Source organism: Chelonia mydas, chromosome 6 (assembly GCF_015237465.2).
Source record: "Chelonia mydas isolate rCheMyd1 chromosome 6, rCheMyd1.pri.v2, whole genome shotgun sequence".
NCBI classification, from domain to species: domain Eukaryota; kingdom Metazoa; phylum Chordata; order Testudines; family Cheloniidae; genus Chelonia; species Chelonia mydas.
The window spans coordinates 23,276,882-23,300,214 of NC_051246.2; the positions used below are offsets into that span (position 1 = coordinate 23,276,882).

The window sequence follows — 23,333 nt, forward strand, 5'->3', positions numbered from 1 at the left end:
CTCTTAGGTGAGCCAAAAGGGAGCCTCTTCCTTGGCCAGAAGAGGCTGTGTTGAGCCTGTTTCAGCTGGAAGTCCTTCTCTGCAGAGATTACATTTTCCTCCCCGTCTTGAAGCAGCCCCAGTGCCTGGTCCAACATCTGCCAGTTGGCATCAGACATTAGAGGAGCTGTAAGAGTCCCCCATCTCCCACTTATCGAATAGCTGGACTGATCATGTGTATCCTGCATGTTACTGCAGCCAAGACTTGTGCCAGGACCACTGGATTCATTCATATAATAGTCCTTGTCTGGAAGGGGCCAATGCTTTTGATGGAAAGTGCCAGAGGCAAGTACATGTCACCATGAGATCCATAATTTGGCCTCCCCTTTCAGTTCTGCCCATAAGTAGTGAAAACTCTTTCCATCGTGTACATACATGCATGCCTGCTTGTGTACATGTTGGAACTTCCTGAAGTAACTGAGATTTTCTCGCTAAGGCTGTGTCTACACTATGGAAACTATACTGGTATAGTTATGTCTGCATAATACCACAGTGTAGACACTGCCTACACCAAGGGAAGGGATTTTTCCATCAGTGTAGGACCACCACCTCCCCGAATGGAAGCATTCTTCACTCGACCTAGCTTTGTCGGACCCGGGGGTTCGGCTGGCATAGCTTTGTCACATATGGGTTGTTGTTTTTCAAATCCCTGCCTGATGTAGCTGTATCAACCCCAGTTTTAAGTGTAGACCAAGGCCAAGCATCAGTCTTGTTCCTCCCACCCACCTTGAATCTCCACAAAATCAACTGGCAGATGTAGCCAGGGGAAAAAGAAGTGGTGACACCCCAGCCACCCCAGAATTCCCCCTCACTCCTAAATTTGACATTCTGCCCTCCTTCCTGCTGTCATGATCCCCTTCCCGGACTCCAGCGAGGCCTGCTCTGTACACAGTTGTCGTACTGGTATAACTATTTCAGTTAGGGATGTGATATATATTTAAATAGTTAAATAAACTCCTATGTGGAGCTGAGCTTAAGGCCTTGTCTCCACTAGAAAACTGTACAGCTATTCCCATGGAGGTCAGGGGAATGAGCTCTACTGGTATAAGACCATTTACATCAGTATAACTGCATCCACCCAGGAGGGGAAAAGGAGGAGTTGTACCACTTTAACTATGCTGGGAAAGTTAACTTTCTAGTCTGGACAAGGCCATAGACTAAGCTCCATGTATGAGCAGCACAGAGAAGTGAAACTGATAATAATCTGTGCAGTGGTGGCTGGGCACTGCAGGGACCTGCTCCATTCCACTTTTCTCCTCTGTTCACACGTGGGGAGCAAAGATTTGGAAAAACTGCCAAAGTGCTCTACCAGCGCACTTCCAACCCTCACTTTATCCTGCAGGCTATTGCCTGATCTATTGATTAGTTATTGATCAGGTTATAAATTTGGTTTCCCTGATTAACACACTATAATTTGGTCGGTTCTTGTCCACACTCACACTCCGTTTCTAATCGTTTTATTAATACAGTTAGCAAAGTCACAAACGCTCTAACTCCACAAGGCATGTAGAGACGATACAGAATCAGCTGAGCATCCATATACTTACACCATCCCTTCCAAAACAAGGTCAAGTGTTAGCTATCATCTGCCCCCTCCCCAGCATCACCATCAGTCACCAGCCTGACAGCTCCCAAGAGCTATGTCTCTCAAGGCACACAGGCTGGGATACAACTTCTGTAATGTGTTACACTGACACTGCTATGCCTAATGCATATTCAGGGGAGGTTTCAGCCCCTTTTCCTTATTTGTAGTTCCTCACCCTAATAATGGTGAGGTGCCCTTCCCCCACAAGTTATTAATCCTTTTACCTCAAGCTCATTAGCATACACATCAGTTATTTACCATGGCATCCTTGTGGTCAGATGTCTGCTGATGTCCGAACTAAAATATCCCAAGTTGCTATAAACTAGCATCTTGTGGTTACCTATCAGCCATTTGCAACACTTGTGATTATTACAGCACAATAAATAAAGCCTTGTGCCATCTTGTGACTTAAGGTCATTGTTAGTTTACTTACTTATGCTAATTTATTGAGCAATTACTCCTACTCAGATAATAGGCCTTATGCTATCTGCTTCAGTTATTCTGATAAGTCTAGGCCTATGGGTCTCTTGCTTTTGTGCTGTCAGTTCCTTGTTCCTTTATTCTTTACTTACTATGTAACTATCATTACTGCATGGCTATATACTGACTACAAGGCTGATATGTTTGTAGTGGAAGCTGATGCACCCATTGACTCTAGGGCAGGGAGAATCCTGTCCATTAAAATTAAGAATGGAAGAACATGAGGGCCGGAGAGTATACCAGATCCAAACACTGCTGTTCCAATACCAGATTGTTGGCAACTCTAAAAGTCGGCACAGCTTTCTCCTCGAGGATATTCCCCTCCCCCACCCAAATTATTCCACCTTTAATCTCTGGGCATGTTAATTTCTGCTGTATCACATCAGATAAACCCCCTCTTTGGCTCATTAGGTTCCATACACACAATAGCCACGCATTCTGCCAGATCATTGTTAGAACGATGGGAAAGTTACAAGCTAAAGCAGCAAAGAGCGGGGATCGGCAGCTGAGTCCCAAACACCTGCAATACCTCCAGACAAACCCATCCTCTTCCCTGTGCACGTGAAGGACTGGCCCTGTAACAAGGGACTGAAGGAATCCTGGGAGGCTGTTTACACTGTGTGCTCAGCTCTGAATAGCTTGGCTGGGATCTTAGGGGAAAAAATAGGTAGGAGTGTTTTATAGTTACCAGCTGTGGTGACCAGGTGTTAACTGAGAGATGAACAAATAAGGAAAGAATAAACTAATGTTGATGAACCCTTTCTTGCAGTGTTATGGGAAGGCATGAGCCACCTTTTCCCTGATCCCTGAAGTCTAACTTGTCTCAGTTGCCTGTGACTATGCTAGCTATGGGCTGCTGAGGTGCAGGATCAGCTGTCCTCCCTTTCCTCCAGCCATGAGCTCTGTGCCACCTACACAGAAGGGGGCTGATCCACTGCTACTGTGGGGTCTATGCTGCCTGATAGATTTCTCCCTTCGCCTTCTTCCAGCTGGGGGGATTCTCCTCTGGCGGACGAAGCAGGATTTAGGGCAGTGGAGTGGCACAGCTCCCCTACAGGGCTCGAGGGTCTGGAACTTTGAGAGGCGCAACCTTGTAAGTCACCCCCATCCAGGGTGTAACCACTAGGCAAACTAGGAGGCCGCCTAGGGCGCCAAGATTTGGGGGAGGGTGCCAAAAAGCGGTGCCCACCAATTTTTTTTTACACTATTGCTGGAAGGGAGACAGGGTAACGGGGGTTGAGTGGGACAGGTAGAATAAAATGTAGTAGATTTTGATATGAAAGACGGAAGTATACGTAACTAAAAAGGGTGTATTTCTGATTACAATCAACATTGCTTAAATTTAAGGAAAAGTCATCTTGATCTCTTAATCATTATGCAGTATTCATTTCTGAAAGTTTATAATAAGCAATGCTCCGGGGGGAGGTGAGAGGGTGCAAGGTGGAAGTTTCGCCTACGGCGCAAAATATCCTTGCACCGGCCCTGCCCCCATCCCAGCGTGCATCTCAATGTCCTTTAGTACTGCATCTCTCCTACAAACTCTATTGTGCTCTGCTCTACAGAATTAAATACTACAGCTCCAGAGAAGAACAGCAGCAGAGAGAGAGGGGTAGGCAAGGGAGCAAAGAGATCTCTTTAGATAAGACTGGAACAATAGGTGGGGAGTTGATAAGGCAGCACAGCCGAGGAGGGAGGTTGTTCCTGTTGGCAGGAGCTGCTGCAAAGTGATGACTGTGTGTGACAGGACAGAGGCAGACCGATGCCAAATGAGTAGACGCAGCAAGGGGGTAGAACAATGAGGTGGTGAGACTGAGACAAAGTGCTAAGCATTTACATCACACCACTCACAAGCATGACCAAAAAGAGGCGTAAATACAGTAGCTCAAGATACGTCAATGGTTTTGGGGTTTTGCAGGTAATTTCTCATACAAATCCTCTTCCCACACCCCTCCAAAAGCATTGGGTTGTTGTTGTTGTTGTTTTGCCCTTTTCCTGTTTCACCAGGGAGTGAAGAAGAAAAATGGAGGTGGGGATGAAGGGAGAATGGAGAGAAAGTGGTGACTGGGGGACTGAATTTTTTTTTTTTAAATGAAAAAACAAAACAAGCAAAAAAATCAAAAAATTCCATGAAAGTTTTCATTCTGGAAAAATGTCCTTTCCCTTCAAAATATTTTTGATGGGAAAAGGGTGACCAGCTCTCAGTACAAAGTATTGAAGTACCCAACAGGAGGACAGGCGGACAGGAGAAGCACAGAGCTACAGTGAAATCTAGTCTTTAAAAGTAGCCATTGGCCCCCAGTTGCCATCCAGAGTTTCTCATGGTTCTGGAATGTTAAAATCTGATGTTTTTTTCTCAGCCCAGGGTAGCGATAGGGGCCAGCAACAGGGTTAGAATCTGGATTTGCAATCCCAAAGGCTAGGGAGCAAACACAAAGGCGTGTGCTGTAGTTAAGCTTATGGAATGTTGTTATTGTTGCTTGTATTGTGTAGAACTTATCATCGTTCAGGGCAGCTGCACCTCTATTTCCCCCTTTGTGGTCCCTCGAGTGTACCCACTTTAGGCTCCCAGCTCCTCGGCCCTCACCTCTCTTGAGCAGAGACCTGCATCTATCTCCCTCCTGACCAGGGTTTTTTCTAGGCTGCACAATTCCCTGCCTACACTGTGATATACCCAGCAAGCCAGACTGCCTAAACAGGCCCGTGTCTGCACTCTGCTTTCTCTTCAGAGGCTTGCTTTTGAACAGCATATTTGCCAGCTGTTGTAAGTTACCACACAGTCCTTTCTACGCAAGCACATTTATTCTTAAGGTGAAAGCATTACAGAGAAAACATATATATTAAAAAACCCCTAAACAAATGCTAAAAGAGCTTACCAGAGATCACCTAAATCCCAGCCTAGTGCTGTGGTCGGTGTCAGTCTTTTCAACTCTTCCTTATGGATTGTAGTCCTCCCTTGGACAGAAGGCCTGTCCATTTGCTGGATCAGAAAAAAGTCCTGAGTCAGTTTAAACTCAGGCTATTTATCCAAAAGTATTTTCTTCATCTGTTGGTCCCTGGAGAATCCAGTCTGAAACAGTAGGTGTGAACCTCTGCGGATGGCAGCATCTCTCTGGAGGTGTTACAATTTGAGTGAAACTGCCTAATCGCTCCCCAGCTGTTCTTAGTTCCTGCAGGAGCTGTGGTCACCCTCCCCCCTGGAATTACATACAATCCCTGGCCCACAATGATACTTCAATGTAACACAGTCAGCTCTCCCAAAGATACTGCTGGAAATTGCCATATCTGTCGCAGTCAGGGCCTTATTGTGCTAGGCACGGTACATGGCATAAAAAGATGGGCTCTGCCCCAAAAGCTCATAATCTAAGCATGTGATGAGATTAAGCAGACAAGCCAGACAAATAGAAACAAGGGCAGGTAACTGTAGTGACTGGCATAATAAGTGAGAGTCTCAGGGCACACCGACTGTCTCGTGGGGCATAAACCTACTTGTGATCTCTACAGTGTTCCCTTAACTGCTTCTGGAGATCTTGTTGCAACATTATGACCTCTGTGGTTGAGTTTATTAGCTGAGATGGTTGAAAAATGAAGTTTGTTACAAAAAGAAGATCCTATGGTATTACCAGAAAAACACAGACTTAACACACCCTTTAAAATACATTGCTGTTACTGAATTCTAAAACATAAACCTGCAAAAGGCTAGCGCTCTAACGCTCGAGTGATAATAAACCACTCTGCCAATCTCTAAGCTGTTGGATTGGTCCAATAGAAAGATGCCAAGAGCCTACTGATTTGGAAGCATTAGATGTTGTGTGTGCCTTCTCAGTAGTTGGTGCTTTCAGGTTTTTGCATAATGTGACATGTGAAAAGCAAATACATGAGACTTCATCTGTGTTTGACTTGATCTGCCAGGTGCCATGCAAAATTTGGATCTATTTTAAATTGTCCATCTTTAACTAAAATTCTAGTGGCTTTTATCTGTGTAATTTTGATCCAGTGGACCCATGTTATGTGAAATACAGTGGCTGCCAGTAAAAAGTCAACATTTGTCAAGTTACAAAACAGTGGTATCTATGATTCAGCTGTTTTCTCTGTACTGTTAATAGGAAATAGCTGTGAAGTCTCTGATACTAGTATGTGGTAAATACTGGTAACCCACATTGCGTGAAACAAACACGTAAAAACGCCATATTGGGTCAGACCAATGGTCCGTCTAGCCCAGTATCCTGTCTTCTGACAGTGGCCAGTGCCAGGTGCTTCAGAGGGAATGAACAGAACAGGAACCATAAAGTGATCCATTCCCTGTTGCCAATTCCCAGCTTCTGCCAAACAGAGGCTAGGGACACCATCCTTCCCCCTCCTGGCTAATAGCCATGATCCTATTCTCCATGAGTTTATCTAGTTCTTTTTTTGAACCCTGTTATAGTCTTGGTCTTCACAACATCCTCTGGCAAAGAGTTCCACAGGTTGACTGTGCATTGTGTAAAGAAAAGAAAAGAGGGAGGGGCTTTGTTCCCCCTCTAGTAACTTGTCTGCATAAGAGGTTTAATTCAGTGATTGCTACCTGCCTAATGGACTTAGGCCCAGATCCTCAAAAGCATTTAGGCTCTTAACTTCCATTAGTGCTGAGCCTAAATACTTTTGACAATCTGGGCCTTTAGCTCAAACAGTTGAGCCACATGCTGTTTAGATCAAGATGGGGGGTGTCTCTAGTTCATTCCCTGTTGAATGATCCCTACAGCAGCTTGTTACATTCAATTTATAGTTGCTACATTATATATCTGCTCTCCAGCTGACTGCTTCAGCAGTGACTTGTCTTTGGTTCCTAGGTTTTTCTGGTGGAAGAGGAAAGAGATAGTGAGGAAGTGAATCATTGATACATGTAACCTCTCCTCTGCTTGTTGCACTAGCCATGTCATCAGCTCTTGCACAAGAAATGCAGAACTCTGCGTTCAGGTGTTGGCACAGAAACAGAGGAAGAGCTGATTATTCCCTTTTTTTACTCACATGACCTGTTAATTATTTGACATCTGAAATGGTTATGTATAGGGCTAGATTTGTGCCTCCACAAATGTGTGTCAAGCTCTACTGACCTAGGAACATACCAGGGAAGGAACAGTGGCTCAAGGAAGACAACTCCCACCCCTGGCTAGTTTTATTTCTGGCCAAAAGAAGCCAAAAAGTTACCCCCTCCCACTCCTCCTACCTGGTGCTTTGGGGCTGTAAAGTTAAAATGCCACTCAATTCCCACCTGCCCTGGAAGGGCATAAATGAGCACACAGCACCCCTTAAACCTCTAGATTCCAGGTCCTAGACTCCAGGTCAGGGGAGCCTGTGCAGAGGTATAAGGGGCTTTCTTATTGCCCTACCTGAGTGCACACTCTGAACCACAGTTTAGCCCTTAGAGCATTTTAGTTGCCCTTTAAGATGAACCTATGGAGCAGCAGTGAGGTTGCTGCAGCCCTGAGCCCGGCCTGGAGCAACTCATATCCATCATTATTGGCTGCAGCAGAGGAAAGAGGTGTCTGTGCAGTTAGGTTACTCTGCACCACTGAGCACAAACTCACATGCTCCCAGAGGCTGGGCTGCTCACAGACCATACAGCGCCCGCTGGGCTTTGTTGGGAGCAAGGGCGACGATACAGCTGTGACGGCAGAAAAGAAACAGAGGTGGAGAAAGGTTCAGCTTCAAGGTGGGAGGTGGACAGGGAACATTGCTTCAGCTGCTGCTCTCCCAACACGCAAGTACCCAGCAGCTGCAAGCCCCACCTGAACGAGCACCAGCATTGGTACCCTTAACTCAGGAAAGGGCTCTGCTGGGAGTTGAGGGGCCTATTATAATAGAACCTCAGAGTTATGAACACCTTGGGAACAGAGGTTGTTCATAACTCTGATATGTTCATAACTGAACAAAAACATAGGGAGGACTTGTGGCACCTTAGAGACTAACAGATTTATTTGAGCATAAGCATTAGCTGTAGCTCACGAAAGCTTGTGCTCAAATAAATTGGTTAGTCTCTAAGGTGCCACAAGTCCTCCTTTTCTTTTTGCGGATACAGATTAACGCGGCTGCTACTCTGAAACCTGAACAAAACATGATGGTTGTTCTTTCAAAAGCTTACAACTGAACATTGACTTAATACAGCTTTGAAATATTATGCAGAAGAAGAATGCGGCTTTCCTTTATCTTTTTTCATAGTTTATGTTCAACACAGTACTGTATTTACCTCTTTTTTTGGTCCCTGCTGCCGCCTGTGTACTTACAGTTCCAAATGAGGTGGGTGGTTGACTGAGACTCTACTGTAAAATATCCCCTTCCACCTGATTTTGCTGCTGAGAAACTGCCTCCCACCACCCCATTGCCCACTGCAATTGAGACTGGGGGAGGGAGATACTTCCTAAGCAAAGAGAATTTTGGTCAAGTCCCCCTGCCCCCATGTTGTGAACTAAGAAAATAAATAAAGGGTAGGAGTATATGTTACAGAAATAGGACTGGCTTAGTGCTCTCAGAGCTGTGATACAAAAAAATCAGCAGCATTACGTGGTCCCTAATGAAGTGAATTACATTCACTCAGCCCTGGTCTACACTAGGACTTTAGGTTGAATTTCGCAGCGTTAAATCGATGTAAACCTGCACCTGTCCACATGATGAAGCCCTTTATTTCGACTTAAAGGACTCTTAAAATCCAGTTCCTTACTCCACCCCTGACAAGTGGATTAGCACTTAAATCGGCCTTGCCGGGTCGAATTTGGGGTACTGTGGACACAATTTGACGGTATTGGCCTCCGGGAGCTATCCTAGAGTGCTCCATTATGACTGCTCTGGACAGCACTCTCAACTCAGATGCATGATTGTTTGCCGTTGCTCTGACGCAGGGAGGGGTGACTGATGACACAGCTTACAGGGTTGGCTTACAGGGAGTTAAAATCAACAAAGGGGGTGGCTTTACATCAAGGAGTTTTCAGGCAGGACTTCACGGAGGGTTCCAATAAGAAATGGTGCACCTAAGTTATTGTTCTTATTGGAACAAGGTTAGTCTGGCCTCTGATTGATACATAGCTAGATTTACCTTGCTGCACCTTCTCTGGGAGTGACTGCAGTGTGAGCTAGAGGAATGAGTCCCCTAGACCGGGGAGGGGAGGGGGGGGTTTGCAAATGAGTACAAAACAAATCTGGTCTATTTCTTGTTTTGATACACTCTATCTTTTACATCTTTGGCTGGCAGCAGACGGTGCAGAAGGACTGCATGCCAACCACATCTCTTGCCTGCCTGGCAGAAGATGATGCAATAGGACTGCTAGCAATCCATATCACCTGCCTGCTCACCATAAGATGGTTCAATAGGACTGACTGCAGGACTAAAGAGAATGACTTGATCAAGTTACTCCAAATTTAGTCCCTGCCCCCATGTCTGCCCAGGTGCTCCTGATCGACCTCACACAGGCGACCAGGAGCACCTTGGACATGACAATGACGGCTACCAGTCCTATTGCACCGTCTGCTGCCAGAAGGCAATGGGTTGCTGCTACCGTGTAGCAATGCTGTACCGCGTCTGCCAGCACCCAGGAGACATACGGTGACGGTTACCTGAGCGGGCTCCATGCTTGCCATGGTATGGCATCTGCACAGGTAACTCAGGAAAAAAGGCACGAAACGATTGTCTGCCCTTGCTTTCACGGAGGGAACGGGGGCCTGACGATATGTACCCAGAACCACCCGTGACAATGTTTTAGCCCCATCAGGCATTGGGATCTCAACCCAGAATTCCAATGGGCAGCAGAGACTGCGGGAACTGTGGGATAGCTACCCACAGTGCAACGCTCCGGAAGTCGACTCTAGCCTCGGTACTGTGGAAGCACTCCGCCGAGTTAATGCACTTAGAGCATTTTCTGTGTGGGGACACACACTCGAATATATAAAACAGATTTCTAAAAAACCGACTTCTATAAATTCGACCTAATTTCATAGAGTAGACATACCCTCAAGCATGTCAGTAATAGCGCTTTGGGAGTCAAGTTACCATTGTAACAAGACAGGCAGGGGCAAGGTGAAATAGTGACACCTAGTGGTTAACTCATAGGAGTCATACAGAATGGGTTTAAGCCACCTGAGGGTGTGTGTCTGCTTAGAGTTAAAAAAAAAAAACAAAAAAAAAACTAAAATCTCCGAACTAATTTGCAAATAAGTCCAGTTACTTTGACTATAGACCAGGACGTCCTAATGTGAGTTTACTGGATTGACTATTTGCATCTGAAAATAAGATGCAACGTGGATGACTATTTGCATCCACAATTTGTTTGTGGCACAATTACAAAAGCAAGCTCTAGAGGTCAAGCTAAGGTCTGCTTTAAATTCACCCAAGCAACTGCACAACCTGCACCCTCAAAACTACTGGCCCCTATAGTTACCATATGGGGCACTGTGGAAGTGGTGTCTGGCTATCTCCTCCCACTATCTAAACTGAGTCTGGGACCTTTCCTCTGTCCAAACCATGCACTCAAAACCCTGCTCTAGGCTCTCAACACTTCTCCTTCGCTTAAACTGAATGCGTCTCCAACCAGACCTGTCTCAAGCACCCTCCCGTGACTAGAGTTTGTGCTGCATGCAGCCCCACAGCTCATGTCTACTTTGCCCCTTCCAAAGCAGGCCATGCACATGCAAAGGGTAGGGACCCAGAGTGTGAGCATGAGATTGCCTCCATTTTAGAGCATTTGGCCCCTATTAAAACCAAGAACTGACTAGTCTTAAGGAAGACACCCTGAAGCTTAGTCACCCCACATGCAGCCTGTCCTGGAACATCCTTGCCCCAGATTCAGCCCTTGCTTGAGTAGACTAAACTTCCACTGAAGTGGCACTGGATTCCCCTTTGCTGTCACAGGGGGTGCAGTTTGCACCACTGTGTGGCCTCATGCTGCCACTGCCACCCTCCCTGAGGAATGGGGGTGGCAGAAAGCATGTTTCGGTTGCAAAGTTACAGACAGGGTTTTGTAACAAGTCTTCATGGTGCTGAGCTTAGTTAGTCCCTTCCCTGGTTGTGAGCCTTCTGGCCAGCTGTGGCTTCTCCTTGTGAAGGGAGATTGTAAGCACCATAGGTCACAAACGCTTCCTGCCGTTCAACAATCTCTGGAAGCCACCATTGAACAGTTATGTTCATGAGCATTAGTGTGGAGCCAAGGTGTTTAGTCAGGAAAACATTAAGGGGGGAAAAATAGATTTATCTGGGCCTCCTTCTCTGTGTAAAGGCCACTCTGCATTTGGGCTGCATGGTCTGAAGCTCCTTTGGTTGTCTCTTGTGTTTATTTTTTAAAATATCTTCCTTTCCCCCACTCCAGCCCTTGCTGTTTGTACCAGCAGGGTTTTGAGTGCACTCTTTTGAGCGAGGGTTCAACAGCGCAGGAAGTTGCACTCCCCACTCAGGCAATTTATTTTTAATCCAAAAGTGAAAAAATTAATTGCCTAGGGAGGTTGTAGAATCTCCATCATTGGCAAGTAAGAATAGGTTAGACAAACACCTGTCAGGGATGGTCTAGAATAATACTTTGTCCTGCCATGAGTGCAGGGGATTAGACTAGATGATCTCTTGAGGTCCCTTCCAGTCCCACGATTCTATGAAAAAAATATCAAAAAGTGAAACCTAGGCTATCAAATGGGTACTAACAAGTTATTTTCCACAGGACTCATTGTAAGCCTTAAGTCTTTGCTTCACACTTTGCTCTTCATGGATGTTCTCTGCTGCCACTGGTTTATTGTGTGCCTAAGTTGATATATTTCTATTGAAAAATCAAGGAAAGCCATTAGCAGTGTACCAGTTCTGAAGGCAGATTGGCCTTAAAGCAGTTAAAAGGTAGGTTGAAGTTGCAGGTCAAACAAACTTTAGTGTCCCTTCATCACTTGCATCAAACATAACATTCTGAACAAAGTAGAGAAATAAGAATCTCATTCTTTGCAATGAAACTTTATTACAATGATATTTCTACAGAGCTACTTTTGCCAGAACAAGTCAGAGAATTTACTCCCTTTCAGTTTAGCAGAGAGAGTATCATTTTTACTTGTAATAAAGAAGCTTTATGGATTTCTTTCAAGAGAAAGAAGTCCCAGTATTAAGTGAGCACCTACTCTTATCAGCCTTGTCTAGGGGTTTCTGCCAAGGTTACTTTCCCAGGGGAAAAACTGACTTCTTCCAGGAAGAGTACATTATTTCAGTTATTTTAGTGTCAATATTTTTGCTTTGTTCCTGGATACTTTCCCCCAGAGACTCAGCAAAAGCACCGTCTATGGAATACTAGACATTCACCAGGTGGTTCTGCTTTTGCCAGCTCTTTGGAAGGGAAACTTCTAGAAATCTTGATCGACCCATTAAATAGGCATTTTAGAGCTGCCCCTATAGGCCAGTTCTTGTAAATGTCTAGTATTCTTTACCTCAGGGATAGAGATGCTCTGATGAAACTCTGAAGCTCTGATGAGCCTCAGATTGGATACATTCATGAATACACAGCAGGCTGCCAATTCCCTTGAGGGACATTGTTCTGCAGAGATTCCATGAATTTTTTTTGGTAAAAACATTCTACATTGAACTTATTGGTTAACTGCATATATGAAGAGTTCAGATAAAGAGGCAGAAACAGGGAGAGGACAGTGCTCAGCAGATGGTCACATCTGAAACTGCATCACTCACAAAATAATCTTCAGTCCAGGTTTGGACTCTTCCAGGACTTTCAGTTCATCATCCACTTCAGAGCTCAAGTAGATGTCGTACAGTCTGAAAAGAAAAAACACAGCAGTCTCAGCAGGCATGCTATCAAACCAAAGAGTGCTGGAGAGCAAAGGCAGTCACCTCTGGGGAGAAGTGGCAAAAAGGAGCCAATTATGTTTGAGCCAAAACTGCCTTATTGGCCTTTGCTATTCTGCTGGTCCTGGTTCAAGACCAAAGTCCTCAGGCAGAGCTGTTAAACCAAGGGTAGCCTTCAGCTGTATTAAGTTGCGAGCAAGGCTACTAAAGGAGAGTCATACAACTGGATTTGTTTCTGCCTAGCATGGTGTAGCTTCACAGTCCACTGAAGCATCTGTCACTAGGAACTGCCAGACAATCAGCCCGTGGTCCATCTAATCCAGGGGTGGGCAAACTTTCTGGCCCAAGGGCCACATCTGGGAATAGAAATTGTATGGCAGGCCATGAATGCTCACAAAATTGGGGTTGGGGTATGGGAGGGGGTAAGGGCTCTGGTTAGGGGTGCAGGCTCTGGGGTGGGGCCAGAAATGAGGAGTTATGGGTGCAGGAGGCTGCTCTGGACTGGGATCAAGGGGTTTGGAGGGCAGGAGGGGGATCAGGGCTGGGGCAGGGGCTTGGGGAGAGGCTCAGGGGTGCAGGCTCTAGGTGGTGCTGACCTCAAGTGGCTCATTGGCTGCGGTTCCCAGCCAATGGGAGTTATGGAGGCAGTTTAGAGAGCAGAGCCCCCTGGCTGCCCCAACGCATAGGAGCTGGAGGGGGACCACGCTGCTGATCCCGGGAGCTATGTGGAGTGGCCCCCAACCCTGCTCCCCAGCTGGAGCGCCAGGGAGGGGGTCTGGGGCAAAATGGCTTATAGTTTGCCCACCCCTAACCTAATCCAATATCCCCTCTGACAGGAGCAAGAATCAAAGGAAGTTATAAGTAGAATGGTGTGAGAGTCTGCCCCCCACACAGACCTCATCCTAGTCTCATAGTTAGAAATGGGCTTCAGGCTTAAGCAGTATGTTTAATGCTTCTTCCAACATTTATCAGAACTCTGGATATTCTTGTCATCTGTATAAAACATCCAATCCCTTGAGTCCTGACAAGGGCTTGGCCTCAATGACTACTTGTGGCAGAGAAGTCCTGTCTTTTTATGCATTGAGACAAGTAATTCCTTTTATCTTTTATTTTCACAATGGTCACTGTCAGACAGGATATTGGACTAGATAGACCATGGGTCTCATCCATTATGGCAGTTCCTCTGTTCCTAGGAGGGGGGATGGTCTGGTCAAAGAGCAGGAGATGGGATTAAAAATAGCTTCACAGCATGGAGGAGTTAGGGACATGTAATGTCCCACTGCCAAGACCTTTACATTCTGCTATTTCAATTCTGGGGCATCCCCATGCAGTCACACGGGGCAGCTGTCTCAGCCACAGATTGACTAAGGGCCTGTCCATGCTACAGGTACAAGAGAGGGTGTTACTCATCTGGTCAGATTAGTCCCAGGCTGAGTCATGTCAGAGGATTTAAGGGAAAGTCAGCAAAAGAGATTTTTTGGGATATGCTCCAAACATAATGAGCTCACTTCACATAAAAGCCAAGGTCTCTTTCTTCCCCTCACCCTCTCCTACTGCAGCAGTGGTGTCCACCTGCTTGTCCCTTCCAGCCCTAACCCATTTCCAAGGATAAAAATAAAAGCCTTGCCACGAAGACTCCCTTCCAGAGCCCAGTCACCTGTGTCAATGAGGAGCTCATGCAAGTCATGAGGGGCAGGCAAGCCAGGTGAATCCAGTTACTGGGAGACCATGTGGAAGAGCAGGCTTCTGACTGGGGCCATGTGATTGGCCACCACAGTTACTGGTTATGTGGCATGGGACCCCACCCATGCAATTGAAAGCTGCAATGTGGACAGGGCCTTAAAGGACCAGGCTCAAGTGTTTTCTGTTGACCTGTCAGAGTTTAGTCTGGTCTCTAGGGTCAAGGGCAGTAAGCCATTGTATCAGGAACATGGGCAAACAGCCTCAAAAGGGCAGGCAGCTTGTGAAACAGCTGATAGAAGTCTGCCTCCTGCAGGAAGTCAGGGATTCCCATTAGACACTAACTTCCTTAGAGCAGGCTTTGCTCACTGCCCTGTCTCCTCTTAGAAGCCCCCATTCTCCTTTTTAATTCTAAGACACCAGCACAGTGCCGAGGGAATATAAAGCGAGCACCACTTACACTAGTTGCTGTAGTTTGCAGTTTGGATGTTTCAAGGATTCACACAGCTTCTTCACACCTTCGTCCTCCAGTGAATTGTTACTCAGGTCTAGCTCGGTTAGGCACGGTTTGGAAGAGAGGATAGTGGCCAGACTCCCACAACAAGCAGCTGAGAGACTGCAGTTACCCAACCTGCAGGGAAAGAGGAGCCAAAATAAGAGGAGTACTGATTTAGAGTCCCTTTGAACTCTGGGCTGTTAGGAGTAGACATCCCAACCAGGACTGCAGCAGGCAGCAACACCATTTGTCTTTCTGCCATTTCAGAGGCTGGCACATAGGATAGCTTGTGTGTTTTACATGAAGCATGTGCTCCCCCCTAAAGACACCAGTGCTCAGGCCCCTTTGTGACTACTTGTTGCAGGCAATCCCTTTCTTCTGGCTCCAGCCATAGAAAGAGTGAGAGCACATTGCCATCGGTTTGCAGGATGCGCCCTACAAGTTTTGGGGCAGTATTAGACATTCGTGATTAAATTCTGACCTCCTCTACATGGAAATGCCAGGTGTAACAGAGGACAGAATCTGGCCCTTCCCAGCTAATGAATGGGCATAAAGCCAGCCTATATTAGGCTTGGCGAGTTTTGATGTTGCACAAATGGAGATCTCTATTGCACAAGATTAGCGTTCCCACACCTTATTTCCACTCGTGTGCACTCGTGTGATCGTCAGTAGATAGCGTGTTAGGGAACCCAAGACATATCCAACTTGTAGACCAAAACAGTCTGGTGAATCTCTGTTGTAGGGAAAAATTTGAGTATTTGCAGCCAGACTGAGCCATTAGGCTATTCTCTCTCCTTATTACACTGCTACAGGTGGTGACCAAGCTAACAAAGACCAGACTAAACAACATTTACAGATTATTACTGGGTTATTTACAGATTAAGAACAGAGGCAAATTGAAAGAGTTCCTTCAAGAAGCCAAGACTATTCGTAGATACTAAGGTCAGAAGGGACCATTATGATCATCTAGTCTGACCTCCTGCACAATGCAGGTCACAGAATCTCACCCACCCACTCCTGCGAAAAACCTCACCTATGTCTGTGCTATTGAAGTCCTCAAATCATGGTTTAAAGACTTCAAGGAGCAGAGAATCCTCCAGCAAGTGACCTGTGCCCCATGCTACAGAGAAAGGCGAAAAACTTCCAGGGCCTCTTCCAATCTGCCCTGAGAGGAAAATTCCTTCCCAACCCCAAATATGGCAATCAGCTAAACCCTGAGCATATGGGCAAGATTCACCAAAGGACCAGTACTTCAGTAAACACAGGAGTAGCTCAAACTAAGTTTATAGTGCTAGAACCTTAATTAAGAGCCCACCCCTTGGGTTACTTGACACATCTATTGGCCTTGAGATTCAGAGGTCACCCAGTCAAGCCCATAGCTCAATCTGCTGGTCCATCTCTGTGACAGGACAAATGACCTCTTGGCACTCAGTCCTTCCCATTCAGAAGCTGATTTGCTGAGAACTGAAGCCAAAGGATCTTGAGAGACAGAGGCTTTCTAGTCTAGTCTAACCTACAGGTTCTAGAAGCCATGACTAAAGCATCCATGGCAGCCCCATGTGATTCCATGGCTCCTGCCCATTTGGCTTCACTGGGTGCAACTAGAGCTGTAGAGCACCATTCCAGTGTTGTGGCATCGGGGGTGGGGAGGTGGCTGCAGCATTATGTGTCGGGAGTACTAAGCCAGTTATTTACACAACTTTAGTACTCAGACCTGAGGGGCGAAAAAAGCGTCACTGGCTACTAATAGTCAGATGTGAACAGTTCTGCTAACAGTTCCACATGGAAACTGAACAGCTGCTTGTTCTGGGAGGGCTGAAACAGTGTAGAATTTGCACAAATACGCAAAGAAAGCAACACAGACATGTTACCTAAGTTAGGATTTGTACTCTAGCAGTAGAGCACAGGAACTGCCCGATACGGGTCAGGCCAGTGATCCATCTAGCCAGGTATGCCATTGACAGTGGTTAGTACCTGCTGCTTCAGAGGAAGGTGCAACAAATCCTGCGATTGGCAGGTTTGGGATAACCTGTCCCCAGGGAGATTCCTCCAGCTCCCCTTTACTTAGTGTGTCTTATGCCCCAAAGACAACATTGGAGTTAACATTTGCTAGTTCTTATCAAAGGGCCAGTTTTAAGTACAAGGAAGAATCTGTGGGAAATGAGGACTTCAAGGGAGACTGTCTTCCCATGAATGCCAACAGCATTCTGTTCCCAGCCATAACTGAGCATCAGTTCTCACTATTTGGTATTTTGTAACGGTTTCTTCATAGCCTCTGTGCCTTATCTCCATCCACCCCCATTCTTTATTGGGCAACCAATATCTGCAACTGAAAGAGAAATAAGTTACTTACCATAGAGACCGTAAGTTACAGTTGGGGTTCATCAGTCCTTCACGGATAATTTCAACCCCTGCATCTCCTATCTTGTTTCCACCCATATGCAGATCTCTCAAGGTCTGGTTTGTGCCAAGAACAGAGCTAATGCTCTTACAGCAGGCAGTTGTGAGACCACATTCCCTTATCCTGCAATGCAAAAAAGAAACCAGATCTTCAGGAGCTGAAAGACTGATTGGATGATCTAATACAGGGAGTAGGCAAACTGTGGGCCGCAAGCCCCGCGCCACTCTTAGAAGCAGCCAGCACCATGTCCCTGGGGCCCCGGAGGGCAGAGGGCTCAGTGCGTTGCCCTTGCCTCCAGGCACCACCAGGGCCCCAGGGACGGGAATGGGGAACTGCAGCCAATGGGAGCTTCAGGGGAGATACCTGGAGGTGTGGCAAGGGCAGCGAGCGGAGCCCTGTGCCCCCCTCCAGGGGCTGGCAGGGACATGGTTCTGACCGCTTCCCAGAGCGGTGCAGCAGGGGGTCAGGGCAGGCCAGCAGGGAGCCTGCCCTGGCCCCGGGTGTGCTGTTGCCACCCCGGAGCCACTTTAGGTGAGCAGTGCCGGGCCGGAGCCCGAACTTTTCCTGCACCCTGCCCCTCAACTCCCTGCACCTTGCCCCCTGCTGCACCCTGCACCCCAACTCTCTGCCCTGAGCCCCCTGCACCCCAACCCCCTTCCCTGAGCCCCCTCACATGCCGCACCCCTCCTCTGCCCCAATCCCTTGCCCTGAGCCCATTCCTGCACACAATTTCCCCACCCTGATATGGCCCTTGGCCCAAAAAGTTTGCGTCCCCCCCGATCTAATAGGTCTTCCTCTCCCATCTTTAACCTCTATGGCTGCTGACCTCTCCTGAATGCCTCAGGTCCTCCCTCTCATGTTGGTGAGTAGAGCTATTTAGACAGGGTGGGACTACATTCCTAGTGAAGTCTGGACCTTCTGTCCTTTGCCATCAGTGATTAGATGTGCTTATCTACTCCCCCAGGTCTAAGGCTCAATTGTCCCATTGCATCACACTAAAAATTACATCCCCACCTCAAAGAATGCAAGATCTTTGCTCTTTTGAGGCACATAGCTGCATGAGAGATTAGTTCACTCTGAAAGGGATCACTTAGAGACATACCACCGTTCACCTTCAACACAGGAGGTATCTCACCTATTCCTAGGTTTTTGTCACCCTCACATTCACCTATCTGTGTAAACAGATAACTATGCTATTCTTTTGGCTTAGATAGTAGGAAAGGGTTATTTCACTTGTTAAACCTTCACACAAAGGGACAGTTCTCTTCCTACCCCAGATCACGTGATGCCAGAGGACCTGGGTCTGGAAGGCTACACCAGGTAAGTATAGAGGTGGAGAAAGAGAAGTTCATGTAGGTAGAACCTTCTGTTACACTTTGACTAAAATTGCCACCATCAGTCAGACTACTGACTTCTTTAAACCCTTTCAAGGGGGAGCCATGTATATTTATATTGCAGCTAGCAGACAGATTTCCTTCATTGCTAAAGGCTATAGCTTTCCTTGGTGAACACATTCACTCCCTCTCCTCTACCACTGAAGAAATCCTGAAACACTTGGTAGGATTTAAAGCTCAAGCCTTCAGGCTTTTGAGCAATAGAAAGCCATGGGAAAGCTAGGAATCCAATACAAAACAAGAAACTAATAGACCCAACATCCAATTTGCTGTTAAAGCTGCCCTTTCAAATGTCTTTTTCCAAGTCACTGAATCCTTCTCTCAAGTGAATTAATTATACTTAATGGGTGGGCTCAAACTTGACGATGCTCAGTTTCCTAGACCTTGAAAATCTCCCCCATGACCTTTCAAAAAAGTTACTTAAGGGTTTTTAGGAGCACTAGTCCCGTTGACTTTCAATGGGCTCTGTGCACCAGAATCCCTTTGGGGCCTTGCTAAACAGAAGAACCACACCACCCTTAGAGGACCTGAAAGAGTTAGGATGTTTGTGTGGGGACTGCTTAGTGTAGAAGACTTATTTGTTAATAAAAATAAAAAATTAGGACAGTGAACATTGTAAAGGAAGCCAGCAGCAGCTTACCATAGTGCTTGGAGTTTAGTTTTTGGATCCGTCAGTCCTTGACACAGTAGCTCCATTCCTGGGTCTCCCAACTCGTTACCAATCAGGCTCAGCTCTGTTAGGGACTCTTTTGCACTGAGGACATGGGAGAGATCCTTACAGCCAGCTGGTGAGACACCACACTCCCATAACCTGAGGAACACAATAGGAATATTGGATTCGTCAAGATTTCCTTAGGACTTTATATGCTGATCTGGGGTGAATCCTATTTTTACCCAGGGTGGTAGAAATGCAGACCAGTAGAGTCTGTCTTTTGAACTCTAAGAGGCTTGTTATAGGCACACACATTTACTTTACAAGTTCCTTTGGTGTGAGCAGCCTTCTCCTGCTTACATCTTCCCCTTTCCTGCATTAGAGATAAAAATCTCCTTTTTTAAAAAGACAGAAGGTAAGTTGGGTACCTAGTGTTGTACAGAAAACTGAACAGAACAGAATGCTGCTGTAATGAATATTCAGTCGTGTCCTCCTTCAGAGAATTTGATCATTTACTGACCTCACTGTGCTTTCCTGCCTATTCAGTAGTGTTCTTCATCCAACCCTCCCCGAGAGAAGGGGTCTGAGGTGCACCCCTGCTTCATAAGGGATTTGTTGACTAGGAAACTCTACATATCAGGCAAGATCATGCCAGCATAATAAACAGATGATTTGGAGGCTACCAACTTGTGCAGATTTTAAGCAGCCATTGGTTTCCCTTACCATAACTTCTCTATTTTACAGTTGGGATTCAGCAGTCCCTGGCACAGCAGTGCTACACCTGGATCTCCAATCTTGTTCTCTCCCACAGACAGTTCTGTCAGGGATGGCTTCATGGCAAGAACAGTGCTGAGATCCCCACAGCTAGCAGCTGTGATATGACAGTTCTCCAGACTGTGGGGAATAGAAGAATCAGATCAAAGTTCAGCAGTTGCTTCTCCATAAGTCAGCGTATTAGAGGACATCCACCATCCTGAATACGATCGGGAAGAGACTGCAGGCCAGGTCCTCAGCCAGTATGAATTGGTGAAGCTCCACTGAATTCAGTGGAGGTATGCCAGCTGAGGATTTGGCCCATTATTCCCCCAGAAGAAACCGTTTGCATCATCCTTCCTTAATGAGCACCATAGTGCCCTAAAACCCATACACCATGTACGTAACCGATAGGTGATTTGCATGGGCCGCTCTTTATGTTGAGGATCCCTCTTTAAGGAAGTCCTGGGCACAGACAAAGCCAGGGGAGTCCCTGAGACCATAACTCCATCAGACCCATGCTGGGATGGTGAGCTCATGGCTGCTGCAGACACAATGGGTCTCCACATGGCTTCCAGCTGATGCAATAAGCAGATTCTGCAGCCTATACTGCTCTTAGGGCAGGAGTGCTCTGCAGATCTAGATGCGGCAGGAGACTGAGATCTTGCACCAAATTGCCTCCGTGGACTTTACCCCAGACAAGGAGTATATCGCAGTATACCACTTTGAAGAGACGTACACTTTGTTATTCTGAAGAAGCATTCAGACCTAGTTGAATAGTAACTGGTGGGAGACTAGCTAGAGCTGGGGGATAGTAGCTTCCCCTCCCAAATAGGGGCCAAGGACATTTTCTTTGCAAGTCTGGTCCACGGTGACCCCACTGCCATTACCATACAGTGAAGAGTGAAAGCCAGCTCCCTGAATCAAGCGCTAAGCAGAATTTAAGCCAGCACAGTTTTTGCAATTTTCATGGCAACACAGATGCACCTGGATAAGCCACAGAATTTCTTAAGTATTCCTGGCAGCAAGAGAATGGCGTGTCTCTGTAAGAGCAGAGTTAGAACTGGAGGGAACCAGCTGTTACTTACTGTAGCGACTGTAGCTTACAGTTGGGATCCATCATTCCCTGACATAGCACTTTTATTGCTGCATCTCCCAGTTTGTTGTTACTTATGTTGAGCCCCTTCAGGGAGGACTTTGTGCGCAGAGCAGAGCAGAGCATCTCACAGTTGTCAGGCGAGAGTTCACAATACTCTAACCTGCAAAAAGAAAAAAACAGAGCAAAATAGGAGTCTTCATCCTGCCACTCAGCTCAGTTATGTCAGCAACATGGAAATCTTGTCCACAGCCCAGACACGAAGATTGAGCAGAGAGTTTACCAGTCAGCCTGTTAAATATATAGATTGCTCATGACTTTTCACAGGAGGAGTCCTCAAACCTCAGCAGCTAAATTAATAGCATTTCCATGCTATTGCCAGGGGGCTTCAGTCAGTTTGATTTGAAAGCATCACCAGATGGGGTATCTGCTCAGTTTCAATAGTAAGCCTTTCATAAGATTACATGCAGGTTTGTTGACAACCACGGTTTAATTCTTGAATTGTAAGAGAGCATACAACCACCACTGCTATGTCTTTCTAAAGGAGGAGACGAGTTAGTTTCTCCAACTGGTAACCTTTAGTATAATCAGATCAGAAACCAGCCCAGAATCAAGAGCAATAAACTGATCAGCAGCACTCCCGCTGGTTGTGGAACAAGTTTCTGCTCCCTGTTCTTGACTGGGGTTTGATCATAGAACTTCCAGGTCATTCTGCATTGATAGGCACCCACCACTATTTATTAAGTAATGTCAGAGGGTTGTTTGCAGTGGACAAGAGCCTGAAATACTGTGTAAATGGCATGCACCTAATCTCTACCCACTTCACCTTCCCTATAATATGGTTATGGATGGATAGTCTGGCTCTTCCCATAACTCTGAGAAGTAGATGGGTAAACTGGAGGACAAAAAGGTGGTAGTTTGTCCTTTTGAGGAAGGAAGCAGCAAATTCTTCATGCCCTCTGCTGGCCAATTCCTGGCCTCTGCTAAACAAGGGTCTCAGTCAAAGGTGGTTTCAATATGGAGACCTATCCATTGGTAATTGGATTAAAATCACTAATTTGTCTGAATAGTCACAAACTATGCTCCATGGAACATATCCCGATGATCCAATGAATGCAACTGAGAACCAGACAGCAGGTGGTTGGGAAATAAAGTGGTCAACAAAGATTTGGAGCACTGCTGAAACCACTGAACCTAGCAATGAGAATAGCTTTTGGTCACTACCAATCTGGGCTATATCGAGGTGGTCAGACTAGAGACCAGTCCACATCATTACAAGGCCTTGGGACCATCCAATCCCCACTAAATTGGTTTACCAGATATTTCCTCCCTGCAGATATTCACTTTTTTGCAGCTGGAGGCAAATTTACTGCTGGTTACAAGAGATGACAGAAATCCACTTCCCGACCTACCCATCCATCCGAGTTTTGTCTAGCACCTTGCAATGTCAAACACGCATGGAAGAACCAAGGAGGCCAGTGCTTACTTACTGTAGCTTCTGTAGCTTACAGTTGGGATCCATCAATCCTTCACACAGCACTTTTACACCTGAAGTTCCTAGTTTGTTATCACCCAGATGCAGCTCGATCAGAGTTGGTTTTGTGCTCAGAACAGAAGAGAGATACTTACAACAGGCATCTGTAAGATTGCAGTTCTGCAGCCTGAGGGAGAAAGAAACCAGCATATGAGGAATAGAGTTCCTCAGAATTCACCATGTTCAGCTGGTGTATCCTCCAGTATTTGGCTTCATAATACACTGCAGCACTACAATGGATTATGCTTCAGTGCCTTTACAAAGAAAGCATCTGCAGTTCTACCAAAATTTTTACATGCCAAGATAAATACTATGGTAGGGCCAGACCCAATAATCTCTGCCCCAGTTAAAAATTTTAATCAAGTAGTTTTAGAGTTGCAGTAACAAGGGGCTTCCATGTTTTGTTTTTTAATAAACTTCTTATACAGCAGCCATAG

At 46.2% G+C, this 23,333-nt stretch overlaps 1 protein-coding gene across 9 annotated transcripts in view; it reads right to left on the bottom strand.

Annotated features, from left to right (window-relative positions):
- Positions 1-12,040: 12,040 nt before the first annotated feature.
- Positions 12,041-23,333, bottom strand: part of RNH1 (ribonuclease/angiogenin inhibitor 1) — a 39,334-nt gene continuing 28,041 nt past the window's right edge. For all 9 annotated transcript variants that reach the window (XM_037899536.2, XM_043548738.1, XM_043548742.1 and 6 more), the window contains exons 4-10: positions 22,853-23,023; positions 21,355-21,525; positions 20,237-20,407; positions 19,502-19,672; positions 17,420-17,590; positions 15,031-15,201; positions 12,041-12,860 (exon numbers count right to left, since the gene is read on the bottom strand). In XM_037899536.2, the coding sequence (XP_037755464.1) occupies positions 12,773-12,860; positions 15,031-15,201; positions 17,420-17,590; positions 19,502-19,672; positions 20,237-20,407; positions 21,355-21,525; positions 22,853-23,023 (1,114 nt within the window). In that variant the 3' untranslated portion in view covers positions 12,041-12,772. The remainder of the gene's footprint in view (positions 12,861-15,030; positions 15,202-17,419; positions 17,591-19,501; positions 19,673-20,236; positions 20,408-21,354; positions 21,526-22,852; positions 23,024-23,333) is intronic.